The sequence below is a fragment of the Ailuropoda melanoleuca genome, chromosome 6 (assembly GCF_002007445.2).
Source record: "Ailuropoda melanoleuca isolate Jingjing chromosome 6, ASM200744v2, whole genome shotgun sequence".
NCBI classification, from domain to species: domain Eukaryota; kingdom Metazoa; phylum Chordata; class Mammalia; order Carnivora; family Ursidae; genus Ailuropoda; species Ailuropoda melanoleuca.
In genome coordinates this window covers 129,481,454-129,496,208 of record NC_048223.1, presented here as the reverse complement: position 1 = coordinate 129,496,208, position 14,755 = coordinate 129,481,454, and the positions used below count along the sequence as shown (strand labels likewise).

The 14,755-nt window shown below is 56.4% G+C and overlaps 1 protein-coding gene across 1 annotated transcript; it reads left to right on the top strand.

Annotated features, from left to right (window-relative positions):
* Window positions 1-334: 334 nt before the first annotated feature.
* BNIP3 (BCL2 interacting protein 3) lies at window positions 335-7,950 on the top strand. Its single transcript, XM_011220493.3, has 5 exons — window positions 335-3,214; window positions 3,800-3,884; window positions 5,203-5,309; window positions 5,382-5,531; window positions 7,095-7,950. Exons 1-5 carry the CDS (start codon window positions 2,979-2,981, stop codon window positions 7,138-7,140), a joined length of 624 nt encoding a protein of 207 aa, XP_011218795.1. The 5' UTR covers window positions 335-2,978; the 3' UTR covers window positions 7,141-7,950.
* The last annotated feature ends 6,805 nt before the right edge of the window (window positions 7,951-14,755 follow it).

Here is a 14,755-nt window from a genome sequence, read left to right as displayed (position 1 = left end):
TGCTCCAATGGTGTCTGCTTAAAACAAGTGTTCGTATGTGATCTTTTTCCCTGCTTCTTGGCGCAGAGCTCCAAAAACCTTCAGAATTTTTGAGCGATATTAGTGGCTTTTTGATAAAGAGCCCCTTTTGTGAGGAGGCCTCTTGGAACACAATGGAGTCTGGTATTGAGGTGACTTGGTGGGGCCCTAGGTGGCCACCACATGGAGGTGGGATAAAAGGGTGAACACCCCCCTCCAGGGATGGAGGGGCTGGAGATGGGTTAGAAAAACTCCACACAGCGAGGTTCAGAGAGAGTTGTGTTGAATGAGCCGACCTGCGTGGAGCATGGCCCCCCTTCCTCACACTCACTGTGTGTCTTTTCCAGTGGGCTGTTCCTGAGCTGTATTCTTTCTAATAAATGGGTAAATGGAAGTAAAGTGTCTTCCTGAGTTCTGTGAGTTGTTCTAGGGAATTACTGGACCCGGGCGGGTGTTGTAGGAGCCCCTACATTTGTAGTCTGCAGCTCGGACGGCCCGTGTCAGCTGCTCTCCGCTGGAGACCCCGTCTCCTGACGCTTGGTGCGCGGGCCCCGCCTCGCTCTGGCTTGTGTGGCTGTGGGGCTGAATCCCATTGGGGAACAACCCCCCCCCCCAATTTCATGTCAGAAGTGATGTCATGAAAAGATACTGCACCCATCACACTCTGTTGATGTCACCCAGCACAGGCCCCTGACAGCGTGCCTTGGCCTAGTCGAGTAAGTGGAGCCAGGCCTGGCCTCCGAATGACAGGTGGAGGTTGGGGGAATGGAACCGGCACGTGCCCGAGCTGGAGTCCTAGCTGGCTGAGGGGCCCCGGGCAGGACCCCCACTCTGGAGCTTCTATCACAGTACTTCAGGGTCAGGAGGCCCCGGAGCTCTTGGAGATGCGCTCAGACGTGCGGTCTCAGGGCTGCTGTGGCGTGAGATGCCCTGAAGTCACTGCAGCTTCTATGGATGTGCCGCGGCCGCGTGGCCTGGGCTTCTAGACAGGCCCTGGCCTCCTTGTGTATTAGTGACGCGCTCACGTGGGCCAGGCCAGCATGAAGCACTTGAGACGTTAGAGAGGCAAGTCCTGGAAGCTGGGTGGCGGGGTCTTTGATCTGCTTTTTTCTGTTGAAGGTAACCTATTCGAGCAACTACCGAGGGCAGGTTAGGACTCCAAAGAGATGCCCATCTGGCGTGCTGGGAAGGCGGAGGCCTGTTTGTGCCTCCAGCTCATGTGGTGGACCGGGGTGGGCAGCTCTGTCCCCGCCGCCCACACAGTGTCGTGTACCCCTGTGTGGGGTGAAGGCCGGACGACTGTGCGCAGGGCTTGATCTAAGGACCCCGAGTTCATGACCTGAGCCCAGACCGAGTCGGATGCTCAACTGACTGAGCCACGTAGCGCCCCGTGAAGAACTCGTTTAAAAAGATGCGTCCAAGTGGCCAGTCAACATAGGAAAGGATGGCCAGTTTCAGTGGAAATCAGAGAAATATAAAATAAACCACACGAGACACCATCACAGAATGGCGAAATTTAAAGACTGGTTTATTGGGAGGTGTACTGGTTCAGCCGTGTCAGAGGGCAGGCCTTTCCCAATAGCACTGAACGTGCATGTGCTCCTTCTGGCCTCGGTCCTGCTCCTGGGTCTGTGTTGACAGAAACAAGAGTGTGGCCACCATGAAACATGAGCGGTTATGGGGGCGCCGGGGTGGCCCAGTTGGCGAGGCGGCTGACTCTTGGTTTCAGCTCAGGTCATGATCGGGGTCCCTCCTGGTACACACTCGCTCTCTTGCAAATAAATCCATCTTAAAAACCCTGCTGGCGGGTAACGGAAGCACTAATGGTTGCAACCACATACCTGACGGGTGGACGGTCTGCGGTGGAGCCGACGGTGCGTCCCGTACTGTAGCAGCAGCTCGTGGCGTGCTCACCCACCAGCACTTGGGGGGCCCCCCAAGTCCAGCCCCCCCCAGACGTTGCTGTTGGGGCCCGGCTCACATCCCCAGCTGTGCCGAGCCTGCTACTTGGGGCGCTTTCAGGACGTGTGTGTAGGGGTCACGTCCACCCTTCTCCGGGTTGGGCCAGGACTGTTCCTGAGCTCTCCCACCTGTCGGCTCCCCCAGACACAGGCACGCACAGGCACAGCCGCCGGCCGCCGCTCCCCAGCCTGTCCTTGCCGGCCCGTGACTGCAGTGCTGACGTGTGCCTGTGCAGCACGGTGTGCCCGGGACGGTGCTGAGATCAGAGCTGAATTTACCACGGAACCGCAGCTGGCGGGCTAGCCAGAGAGCAGCTGGCTGGAGAGAGTGGCTCCACGGCAGGGTTGGTGGGTCGGGTGTGGTAGGTGCCGTGGTTCCATTCTGGTAGGCAGTCTGGTGCTAAGACGGCTCTCAATCTACGGAATCTGGATGGAGGCAGCTGGGGATGTGTAACAGTTGTCAATTTTTAGTTAAACTAAGAAGGCCGACATCCTTCCTGTAAAGACGTGGCTAACTGGACACGTGGGGGATGGCTTGCTCAGTCACGTGTAGTGAGAAATTTGTTCTAGGCAGAGCATGTTCATCTGGCTTCCGGGGGAAGTAAATACAGAAGAGCAGTCAGGAGTTTTGTGGGGCCTCAGGATCAGAATGTGATGCTGGCGTGGAAATAAATGGATAAGAGACAGTGTATAAACCTTTGAAAAAATTTAAATCTCTTAAGCTCTTGTTGATGCCCTTTTTCTTCTAAAAGTTGAGTGGAAAAAAGCGTCGCGGTCTGTTGGACTCTGCTGGCGCAGCAGGTTACCAGGCACCTGCCTGGTGTCCAGGAATGGCAGGAGACACGCACACGCGTGCCCTGGGGCCAGGGGCTGGCCTTGGGTCTCTGGGAGGGCGAGGCCAGGCCACTGGGATGTACCTGCCAGAGATGGGCGCCAGCGGTGAGTTTTGGTGTGTTTCAAGGACTCAGCCTGTTGTGTGTCCCCCGGCACTTTTTAGAAATGGAAAGGTGGGCTGGTTGTATGTTAGGACTAGGCTCCGCAGTGGGCAGAAAATCCCAATGGTGCCCTTCTGTGTCTCCATCAGGCTCCTGGGTGGAACTGCACTTCAGCAATAACGGGAACGGGAGCAGTGTTCCAGCCTCTGTTTCTATTTATAACGGTGACCTGGAAAAAATATTGCTGGATGCCCAGCATGAGTCTGGACGGAGTAGCTCCAAGAGCTCTCACTGTGACAGGTGGGTACAGACAGGCCCGTCTGTTCCGGTGCTGGCGTCAGGCTGCAAGATCTGGTTTATGCTGAGCACGGGCCAAGTCCCGGAACAGCCTCTCCATCCCTCCCTGGATCGTGGGAGCCTGGGCCTCCGGTGGGAGGGATGGGGCCTGGTCTGTGGGGGGACCGTGGTGAAGCTGGGGGGTGGACGGCATGCACGCAGTCCCTGAGCCTCTGCGCCCGGCGTGTCCTGGCTCCGTCAGCTTGGTCACCGTGAGCTGCTGAGCGTCAGCGCTGCCAGTGAATGCGGACAGCATGGCTGAGTCAGAAATCAAAGGTCAGGTGCCCTCAGGCTGTGCCACGGAGCACAGAGCCGGCGAGAACGCCCGCCCCCGAACTGTGTCCACAGCACCCCCCTCCCCCGGGACTGGCTCCTGGACGCCTGCCAGGCTCAGCTGACTGGGTGGGGGGTGGGGAGGACCTGGGTGCTGGGGCCGGCGCTTCCTCCTCTCTGAGGAGAGGGTCCCGGGCCTGTGTGGTCTTTGCTTCTCATGACAAATCATGTTAACATCCTGTTATTTCTCCCATTGTCCTCTGTGTCCCTACCAAGCCCACCTCGCTCACAGACCCCTCAAGATACGAACCGAGCTTCAGAAATGGACACCCACAGCATTGGAGAGAAAAACAGCTCTCAGGTGGGCTGCGGCAGGTGCTCGTGGTCTGTTGGCTTGCTGGGCGTTGTCAGTGGGACTGAGCAGAGAAAGTGTGTTTTTTGTAGGAGGGTCTCTTGCCTTTTTTAAAACCGTGGGGTGGGGGCCTCCGGACACGCAGGCCTCACACTGAGCTGACAAGAGTAAGTACGGGCTCTGCTGCCCTCACGTGCCACCCAAGGACACCAGGGGAGCGCAGGTGGGTTCTCTCGGGCCTGCAGCCTGGCGGGGACCATGTGGCCGGTGGGGAGGGGACCTGGGAGCCACTTAGTGGTTGGCCCCTGTGTTGGCTAGCAGTCGGGCGGTGAGTAGGAGAGCCTGGCATGACCTGTGGAGCCCCTGGGGGGCTCTGCCATTGTGGGGGTGGCGCTGACACGCTCTCTGCACCAGACGCCGCCGTTGCTTCCAGAAACCGTGCGTCCAGCTGTGCTGACTGGCGCTTGCGTGGTTCAGTGTTAGGAGCAAACAGCTGAGGCCACTTGCCTACCATGTGCTCAAATGTTTCCTGGGTCTTAACACGCCAGGGCTACGTTCTGTTGTCGGGGAGGCCTGCCTCTCAGAACTCGGGGCCCTGACCCCCCAGGACTGTCGCACCTGCGCAAGCTGGGATGCACGGGAAATGTTTCCTTTGGGTGTTTTCAGTGATGATGTGAACATGAACAGTTGACTCCTTTTCCCGTATTAAATCTCTTAGGGAAGGGAGCTCTTGCGGTCAGTACCACTGAGGCACTTGATCCCCTGGGGTCTCCCCTCTGGGCCTCCCTCCCGTGCACACCTTCTTGGCACTGTCCCGGGTCTCCCAGGGGCTCTGACGGTGTCCTCGGGGCCGCTGGTTGGTCCTGCTGCTGGTTCTACGGTATTTCCAACATTGTAAGCCGTGCTTTTGCTGATTTTCAAAAGGAATTATGTGCTCAGGTTCAGATTTTTTTTAAATGCAAAAAACCGCAAAACTACCTGTGATCAGTGTTTTAAGTGTTCAGGAGGCAGCTTGGAATCACAGTGTGTCTCCCGCGGAACACGGAATTGTTCCAGAGGCTGCCGCGCATGCCGCCGTCTGGAACCACTGCCGCGTGGGGGCTACGGATGGCTTTCATTTTCTCTGAAAACCCACGCCGCGGGCAGCGTGTGTCTGGACGCCTTTGTCCTCACTGCACACCGCCTCCTTGGACAGTGTGCGCAGCCTCCGTGTCCTTCTGGAAGGGACGGATGTGCGTGGAGGCCGGGCCCGGCCAGCTGACGTGGGGTGCGGGGGGACGCGCGGCTCTGTGCCGCTGAGTGGCTGTTCACGTTGATTCTGTCGTAGTCTGAGGAAGATTATATCGAGAGAAGGAAAGAAGTCGAGAGCATCTTGAAGAAAAACTCGGACTGGATTTGGGATTGGTCAAGTCGGCCGGAAAACATCCCCCCCAAGTGAGTGTCTCCAGTGGCGCGGGGTGTTCTGCCCACGGCGCCGGCGGCTCACTGGCCTGTCTTCCTCCCCAGGGAGCTCCTGTTCAAGCACCCGAAGCGCACGGCCACGCTCAGCATGAGGAACACGAGCGTCATGAAGAAGGGGGGCATCTTCTCGGCGGAGTTCCTGAAGGTCTTCCTCCCGTCCCTGCTGCTCTCTCACCTGCTGGCCATCGGGTTGGGGTGAGTGAGCCCGCGCGCGGCCTGCCTCCAGATAATTCTGAGTGCGGGGAATTTCGACACCTCGCCTTCAGGTACAGGTCGTAAGTCAGCTTACGTAACGTGAGCATGTGAACAAGGCACAGGACACGGAGCCTTGACCGTGGAAGGGCCCCGGCCCCCTCACTTCCTGGCCCCACTGTGGGGGCGGCCCTGATGGAGCCCTGAGACCACGTGTGTCTGGTGCTTCCCTGAGACCTGGCTTCTCAGTCTGGACTGTCCTGTGTGGGTGTGGAACACAGCCTTACTCCTTTGGTTCTGGCACTGAGTGGACGGATGCTTTAAGCTGTCCCTCCCCCTGCAGCTGGCTGGGCTCAGGAACCCACCGCACCTCCCACAGCACAGCGCTGTGGCAGTCCCACGTGGCTTTAGAAGGGAAGAGAGCCCCGCGTGCCTCTGTCCTGGTGTGCCGCAGTGTTCTGTGCGTGCAGCTTGCTGGACAGACCGCTTGTCCCCATGGGCATCTGACGGACACTGGCCTCCAGGGCCCAGAGGGGAACAGGATGAGAAAGCCCCTGAGACAGGCTCCATTTTCCCAGACCCCGTGAATGGGGCGGATGAGACCTAGGCTGTTCAGTCTCAGGGCGGGTGGGCACTTCCTGGTCTTGCAAGGTTCCTCCTCGCCCACCACTCCTGTGGGCAGTGAGCGCAGGGCTGCCTTCACCGCCCTCCCTTCAGAGCCTCAGACCCTCATTCTGGGAACTATGCCAGGGACGTGGCTTCCCAACCGGCCAGAGGCTTCTGGACGTCAGCGTCCAACGTGAAAGTCCACGGTCCTGGGCCAGACCCTGTCCCCCTTCCTGATCAGAGTTCTGTCTCTTGGCTCAGCCCCACTGGCTTTAGGCTTTATTCTGGCCAGTGCATCATCAAGCTGGGCTTGGAGTTTTCTCCAGAACTAGTAGGTTAGGTCCTGTGGGAGCAGGGCCCAGTGCACGTTCATTTCAGGGTAAATTTCTGCAGCCTGCTCCCACCTAGCGTCCCTGCCTTTCTCTGTTCTGCCAGCCTCACAGAGCTCGCTGGTGCCCTGAGCCAGTCCGGGCTGCTGCCGTGGTTGTTGGGATGAAGTCCCCCCCCTCGTTCGTCCGAGGCGGCTCCCCAGCATGATCCGTGGGCTCTTCTGCCCAAGGACAGGGCTTTGTTATTCAGCGAAGGCCTTGGTGAGGTGGGAGGTGATTCCCCATGGGTGACTCCCCAGCAGCGTGTTACTGCGTGAACGTGAACACAGCTGTTCTGTGTCGGGAGAGCACTTGGGGCAGGTCGGTGGCGTCCTCTGTACCGGTACGGAGCACGCGGACGGTGGAGCACGGCGGGGTTTTTCAGAATTAGATTATAAAATACGTAACGATACGTCATGAAACGCTTGGTAAGAGAGTCCTCACAGAGTTCTCAGAAGCAGGTCAAAGGTAGCGGGTCCCCGACTGCAGAAGCTCGAAGCAGCTCGAGTGGCCGGGTCTCAGCTGTGAGAGTCGTGCGCCCCATGCTGACCGCTGCGCCCCGTGCTGACCGCTGACTGCTTTTTCTCTGAAGGATCTACATTGGAAGGCGTCTAACAACTTCCACCAGCACCTTTTGATGAGGAAGCGGAAACTGGCTTTTGTCCCGTAGCGCGGATTTCTGTGGGAGCCGGCAGCAGCGCGAGCCGAAGAGCGGTCTTGGACCGTGGGGAGTCGCGCCACTCGATTGTTCTGCTGTTCTGTAAATGCTGCGTTCCTAGTTTAGCAGAACGAAAGAAAAGACACAAAAACATGCTAACCTGTAATCATACCTATGGGATCAGTTAATAAGCATGTCCTACTGGATTAACATCTACTGTAATAATTTGGTAGTAAATTTTGTTTGATATTATAAATACTGAAGTATAAATAATTTTAACATACTAGATACGACATGTAGTATTTTAACAAAAATTGTCTGTAACCAGTTATTCAGTTAAAGTACTTTATATTTGAAAAGAATGAATAACGTTTATTAAAATGATTACATAAGGGGTTTATCCCAAATGAATATTGTGGCCTTATATTCACACTGTTATAGGAAATACTATGTTTATGGGGATGCAGGTTGTCTTTACTAAAGACTGCATTTAACTCTGCTGTTCTTGGTCACGCGGTGGAATCTGGGGAACAGATGAGACTCCACTGTCTGGCTCGGACACTAAGCCACGAGCCCCTGCAGGGTGTTGGCAGCCACCTGGACAGTCGGTCTCCTGCCCTGGGCGCCTGCTGGCTCTCTCCCTCTCTTAGCGCTCTGGGTTGCTGAATTCGGTCCTACTCCTTGTGTTTGGTTTTTGTGCTCTTACAATCAGCTTCATTCGAAGCACATCTGTGTCCACTTCAAAAGACTGGAAATAGAAAAAAAATAAATCTTTGCCAAATCCTTCAGAGATGACTGTAGTCACATATGGTTTAAATGAAATGTCAAAAAGCTTTCTGATTAAACCAGGCGTCCGCCCTATTGTCATCATTACCTTTCCGACAGCATGACATCTTCATGGCTGCCTCTTGGACATCCTGTGTGTATCCCATTGTGTATTTGTTCCACGTTTTCACCCTCAGTTCAGTTGTGTTAAATAACATTTTAAGTTTTTAAAATTTCCGTTTATATTTAAATGATCATCCTGGACCTAGCAGTGGACAGCCGCCTCATTGGGAGAAAGCCGGTTGAATGGTGTCCGAGTTCTTCACGTAACTTCTCTAGGAAAGATAAAGATCCAAGTCACCTGGACGTGCTCTGGCCAAGCCAGTTCCCTTGTGACTCACAGCACATGGATCTGCTTTTGTCCGAAACGAAGGGGCTCGTTCCTCTGCTGCTGCTGTCGGGAGCACCCCGCCATGGGGGCTGCACTCAGCACGGCCGGCCGAGGGCCAGCCTCTTGGGACTTGCATTCCCTGCGCACAGGGACTCCCCTGCGGCCTTCTGAGCCATCATCGCTCGTGCGATTGGGGGCCCTCTGCAGGGCAGTTTCTTTTGTCCCCCTCTTGGTGGCATTAGCTGAGCACTGAGCAGAACTGGCTGGAAGTCCTCCAGGGCTGTTAGGAAAGTGCTTTTCTGTGAGTGACACAGGGGATTAAGACCTGGGCCTTCTTAGAGGCCCCTCCTGACACTGCATGGAGGTGGACATTTCTGTATTTGCATGGATCTCTCGGTGTGTGCTTTGTTCTTCCTTTTGGGTAGGATAATAGCATTGGAGTCCTTAAGGTTTTGCGAATAGCCCTTTGCACTTTTCATTGTATTCACTGAATAGCAGGTTTCCGTGTTTGGATTATGTTAAATAACCTAAACGTGGAAGTTGCCCCTTCTGAACGCAACTTCCTGGTCCAGGTGCCTGCAGATTCCAGTGGGGCATTTGGACGCTGGGACCGCAGGTTGGATACAGCTCTGGAGGAAAATCAGGCAGCACCTGGAAAAACACCTGCTCATTCCTTCTGACCTATGACCCACGTGTAGGAATCTACCCTGAAGATACCCTCTGAAAGCCTGAAAATCTACAGTAGCGTGTCCAGTAGGAGACACTTAAAAGCGGCGCGGTCCCCGTGTGCAGATGGGTGGTGGCCACGCTGTCGCGCTCCCTTGCTGGAGCCCAGTGCGGCTTCTCAGAACGACCAAGAGGCTTCAACAAACGGCTGCACATTTCTGGGTGTACGGGTTCCCCAACAGACGGGGCCTGGAATTGGCGGCAGGCAGCTGTCGAGTGGCCACCGCGTTTCCGATTGTCAGTCTCCCCGTGCGTGTGCCCGCCCCGGGACAGCCTATTCGGCCAGCAGCAGGCGGAGGCCATGCTCTGGGCCAGCCGCAGTCCTGGGGGCTCCTAGCGCCTCGGGGACAGGCCTACCTGGGGAGGGCAGTCCAGCTTCGACAGGGGCCTTCCGGCATCAGGCGGGCTGCCCCAGGGGATACTGCTGCCACTGAGAGGAGCTGAGCCCAAACTGCAGGCTGGGGAGCAAAATAAAGGATTTGAAAAACGAATATATATGGTGTGCTAGCATTTGTGCAAAAAAGAGCCAAAGGGGGCGCCTGGGTGGCTCAGTCGTTAAGCGTCTGCCTTCGGCTCAGGGCGTGATCCCAGCGTTCTGGGATCGAGCCCCACATCAGGCTCCTCTGCTGGGAGCCTGCTTCTTCCTCTCCCACTCCCCCTGCTTGTGTTCCCTCTCTCGCTGACTCTCTGTCAAATAAATAAATAAAATCTTTTTAAAAAAAGCCAAAGAAAATAGACACAGAACTGCTCACTTGTGGAAAAAGAACCCACGAATATAGAAATGCGGGAGACTGGCTGCCACCGGGGGTGGGTGGTGGCAGGTAGGGGGATGGGAAATGGGAGAAGGAAGCCATAGGCCTTTTTCGTGACTGACTCGGAACCCCAGCAGTGCTTCTCAAAGCCAACATCAGGAACTAACACCAGCATCTTCAAAGGAATTCCACATGGAATGCAAACGGGAACTTGACTATTACAAGTAAACGAGGCCACACTGGTGGGCGGGGGAGGTGGACGAAGCTGTCCAGCCAGGACCCGCACACGGCACCGGGGGGACGGGGGACAGGGTGGGCCAGAGCCAGCGGTGGATTTTAACGGGGGGGGGAGGGGTGGCCGTACTAGCTCACTGAGCACACAGTCCTGGCTGTCCACGCAAGTGTCCATGCAAATACGTGGGTTCCTAGCTTTGTCCAAAGGGCCTGATGAGCAATGCCAAGTCCACGGCAGTGGGCTGGCCGGTTCTTCACACCGCTCTTCAGTGATTGCAGGGCAAAGGGCAGGAGTCAGGAAGGGCTCACAGCCAGCACAGTGCAAGGGCACAGGGGCCAAGGCGAAGGAACCCACAGGGGCCCAAAGTGGCACAACCAGGGAGCAGAGCCACGACAGTGATGGACGCTGACCCAGAGACTCCAGTTGGCGTCCCCGAGTCCACACTGATACACAGCAGACAGCGGGAGAAAGGCACAGTTCTCCCTTAGAATTCCAGCTACATACGGAAGGGCTGACGGGACAAGGGACCACCAGGCAAACAGCCGCCGAGTCCGTGGATGCCAGAGCGAGTGGGTGAAGGTGTGTAGAAGGGCAGTAGGCCGCCCCACGGAGGAGTCATCACAAAATGGAAACTCGGAGCTGGCCAGTGAAGAAACCTAGTAGAGCCGGAACACGGTCAGTTACCCCACGAGCAGGGCAGCCAGAGCCCCGGGGGGAAGGCCACCCCCTCAGTGAACGGCGCTGGGAGAACTGGGTCCCTGTGCTACCTACCTCCCAGCACGACGCAGGGTGCCTGGCTGGCTCCGTGGGTGGAGCATGGGATTCTCGATCTTGGAGTTGTGAGTTCAAGCCCCACACGCGGCATAGAGATGACTTTAAAGTCTTGGGGCACCTGGGTGGCTCAGTGGATTAAGCGGCCGGCTCTTGATTTCGGCTCAGGTCATGATCCTGGGGTCGTGAGTTGGATCCCCGCATCAAGCTCTGCACTCAGGGGAACCTCCCTGTCTCACTGCTCCTGCCCCTGCTCACGCACTCTCTAAAATAGTTTTAAAAGATTTTATTTATTTGAGGCAGAGAGGGTACAAGTGAGGGGAGAGCAGAGGAAGAGGGAGGAACAGACTCCCCGCCAAGGAGGGAGCCCGATGGGCTCCACCCCAGGACCCTGGGATCCTGACCTGAGCTGAAGGCAGACACTTAACTAAGCCACCCAGGTGGCTTTTAAAATAAATCTTAAAAATAAAATCTTTAAAAAAATTATTAAAAACACCCAACAATGAATTTAAGACCTGAAACCAAAAGCCAGAAAAAAATAGGCAGTGACCTCCCCGACCCTGATCTTGGTGATGGTTTTTTGTATTTGACACCAAATGCAAGAGCAACAGAAGCAAAAATGGACCAGTGGGACCACACTGAACTAAAGATCTTATGCTCCCCGAAGGAAGCCATCAACACGGTGAAACAAACCTACCAAGCAGGAGAAAATACCTGTAAATTGTGTATCTGATAAAGGGCTAATATTCAAAATAATTTCTATGACTTCATGGTAACAAGTCAATTGGGTTAAAAATGGGCAGAAGACATGAGCAGACATTTCTCCGAAGAAGACATCCAGGCGACCAACAGACACATGAAAAGATGCCCAACATCACTCGTCATGAGGCAAATGCAAATCAAAACCACAATGAGATGTCACCTGACACCTGTCGGAGTGGCTAAAAATAGAAAACCCGAGAAACAACAGGTGTTGGCGAGGATATGGACAACCCTCGTGCGGCCGGTGGGAATGCAAGCTGGGGCAGCCACTGTGGACAACAGTATGGAGGCTCCTCAGACAGTTAAAAATAGAGCCACCCTGCGACCCAGAAATTGCACTTCCGGGTACACATCTGAAGAAAAGGAAAACACTAATTTGAAGGTATCTACACCCCACCATGTTCACAGTATTATTTACGACAGCCAAGATTTGGAAACAACCTAAGTGTCCATCCATGGATAAATGGGTAAAATGTGCCGTCTCTCTCTCTCGCTCTCGCACTTACACGCACACAGGAATATTATTCAGCCATAAAACAGAAGGAAATCTTGCCATTTCCTTCATTTTTAACATGGATGGACCTTGATGGCATGATGCTAAGTGAATGAAGTCAAATAGCATGATCCCGCTTCTATGTGGAATCTTTTTTTTTTTTTTAAGATTTTATTTGAGAGGCAGAGAGAGCACAAGCAGGGCGGGAGGAGCAGAGGAAGCGAGAGAAGCCGACTCCCCGCGGAGCAGGGAGCCCGATGCAGGACTCGATCCCAGGACCCTGAGATCATGACCTGAGCTGAAGGTAGACATTGAACCCTCTATGTGGAATCTAAAAGCAAAGCAAAAACCAAAAATCAAGCTCAGAGACACACTGACTAGACTGGTGGTTGCCCGAGTTGAGGGGGGGCTGTGGGAGAAATGGGGAGAATGAGTGAAAAGGCACAAATGTCCAGTTAGAAACTAAAGCCGTGGGGACGTAATTCAGGGTGTGGTGACTACAGGTGACACAGTCGTCTGTGTGAAAGTTGCTGAGGGAGTAGATCTGAGACGTTCTCATCACAAGAAACAGCATTTTGTGACCGTATGTGGTGACGGATGCTAACCAGAGTCGCTGTGGTGGTCACTTCCCAACACAGCAAACACCGAGTCACGCCGTCCACCTGAAACTCGTCTGTGTTCGTCACACCTCAGTGAAACAAAGGAAGACGCCATTTCTAACGAGAACCATAGAACGATGTGGCATTAAGATGCTTCGATTTTAGAGAACATGCTTTCCTCTGAAAGCGCGTGGATAACAAACTCGTGCTCCTCGTCCTACGAAACACACGTTTTTAAAAGTGTCTCGCGATCTCCAAAGACCCTAACAATGAGCTCTGGGGCAGACAAGTGAATTGTCTCCATACGTCCCAGAGGAACACCGAACATTCTGGGGAGGGGTGTGATGCCACGTGGAAGCCCGCGAGGGGACAGGGCTCTGCCCGCACGTCTGGGCCCCGCTGTGCTCCAGCGGCCTCCGCACCGGCTCGGAGCCCCTGTGCGACTCGGGCTCCGTCTGACTGCTGGGTCCGGGAGCGGAGCCTGGCGGGGACCGCGGCGGTGCCCCAGGGGGCCACGGCCGCGCGTGACGCAGAGCTCCGCGGCCTGGGGGGCATCTCCTGCAGACCGCCGCGGGACGGCTCCTCCGGCGACTTCCTGAGATTATCGGAGATTATCTGGGATCATTCGGGATCATCGGAGACGTCATAGGTGTCGCTGGTTCTGCTGTCCTCGACTGCACGGAGCTGAAAGTGAATGCAGGGCGCGTGCTCGGGGAAGGAGTGCCACCTGAGGCAGGAAACGAAGGACAGGCCAGGTGACCCCCCCCCCACCCCCCATGGCGGCCGTCCAGCCTCCCGGCCAGTGGGGCTGCTGCCCGCCCTGGACACCCGACGCCGGGACCCCACCTGCGCTCACGCCCCAAGGAGAGCGACATGCTGCCAGAGGATGCCAGTGGACTCCAGGCCCAGGTGACATCTCCATACGTTCTTGTCGGTCATTCCCTGCTCATGCCTCCGGGGCCACAGCTCCACGGTGTGGAAGGCTTCCCTGCGCCCTGTCCGTGCCCGCCCCTCACCAGCCCCATGGGGACACAGCATGGGGCCCAGATGCACGGAGTGCAGACCGGAGCCCCCCACCATGACCGTGGGCCGCAGGGCATCCACCTGTACCCCACCGCCAGACTGGTGTGAGGGCAGCCCTCAGTTGAGGGCCCGCATGCCGCGAGCACCCAGTAGGAGGGGGTCGTCACCACCGGCATTAGCGCCCAGGCCAGTGACACCCACGACTGCCTGTGACAGCCCTGTGTGTGTGTGGGGGGGAGGGGGCTGCCTTTTGCCCACGTGTGGTCCCTACCCCACCCATACTTGGCCCCCAGCACCATCCCCAGCTGGTGTGGAGACCCCTTGTGGGGGAACACGCTCAGCTTCCGGGGTGCCCCCTGCTGTGGGCACAAAGAAGCCCCGTGCACCGAAGGCGGGCCCCGCGGCAGTACGGTGGAGCCTGGCCAGGCAGCTGTGAGCTGCCCCCCACGAGCGGGCCTTTCCAGTGAGTGCAGAACTTGGGGTCAGCAGGCCGAGGCCTGAAGGCTGCTGTCTGTGGGCCCCGGGTGCCACCCCCTCTCCACCGCGAAGGCCCAAGGACCAGGGTCTTGGTTAGTTCCCACACCAGCTTGCACAGGACTGTTCTCGACTTTTACACGCTCCTGCCGAGCACGCGAGCCAGGTCGTGATGGAAACGATTCCATCCCCACTTAACACCGCCGGCGGGACCCTAGCGCCAACCCCACCTCCGACTGCAGCCGTGTGCCCAGAATGACGTCCTCCGGACCACAGGCACCTGCCGTTCCTTCACCCACGGAGCCGAGGAGTCGCGGTCACCCAGGCTACTCAGTCCCGACTCCCCCGCACCTCTGCACAGAGCACAGGTGCAAAAGAGAGAAGTCTCCAATTCGGACGTTCTCCTCAACCCCCTTATGCAAGGACTTGCCCACACACGCGGACTCTGGGGACGGCCTCTGGCTGTGAAAATAGGGCCACTGAGCTCCTTGGAGAAGAGCGGGCAGAGACGTGGCCTTTGCTGTTGTCCCACCGCGAGCGGCAATGACTTGTGGACAGCAGACCACCAGACTCTTAAGTCTTACACTAGCTTCTAATTAGAAAC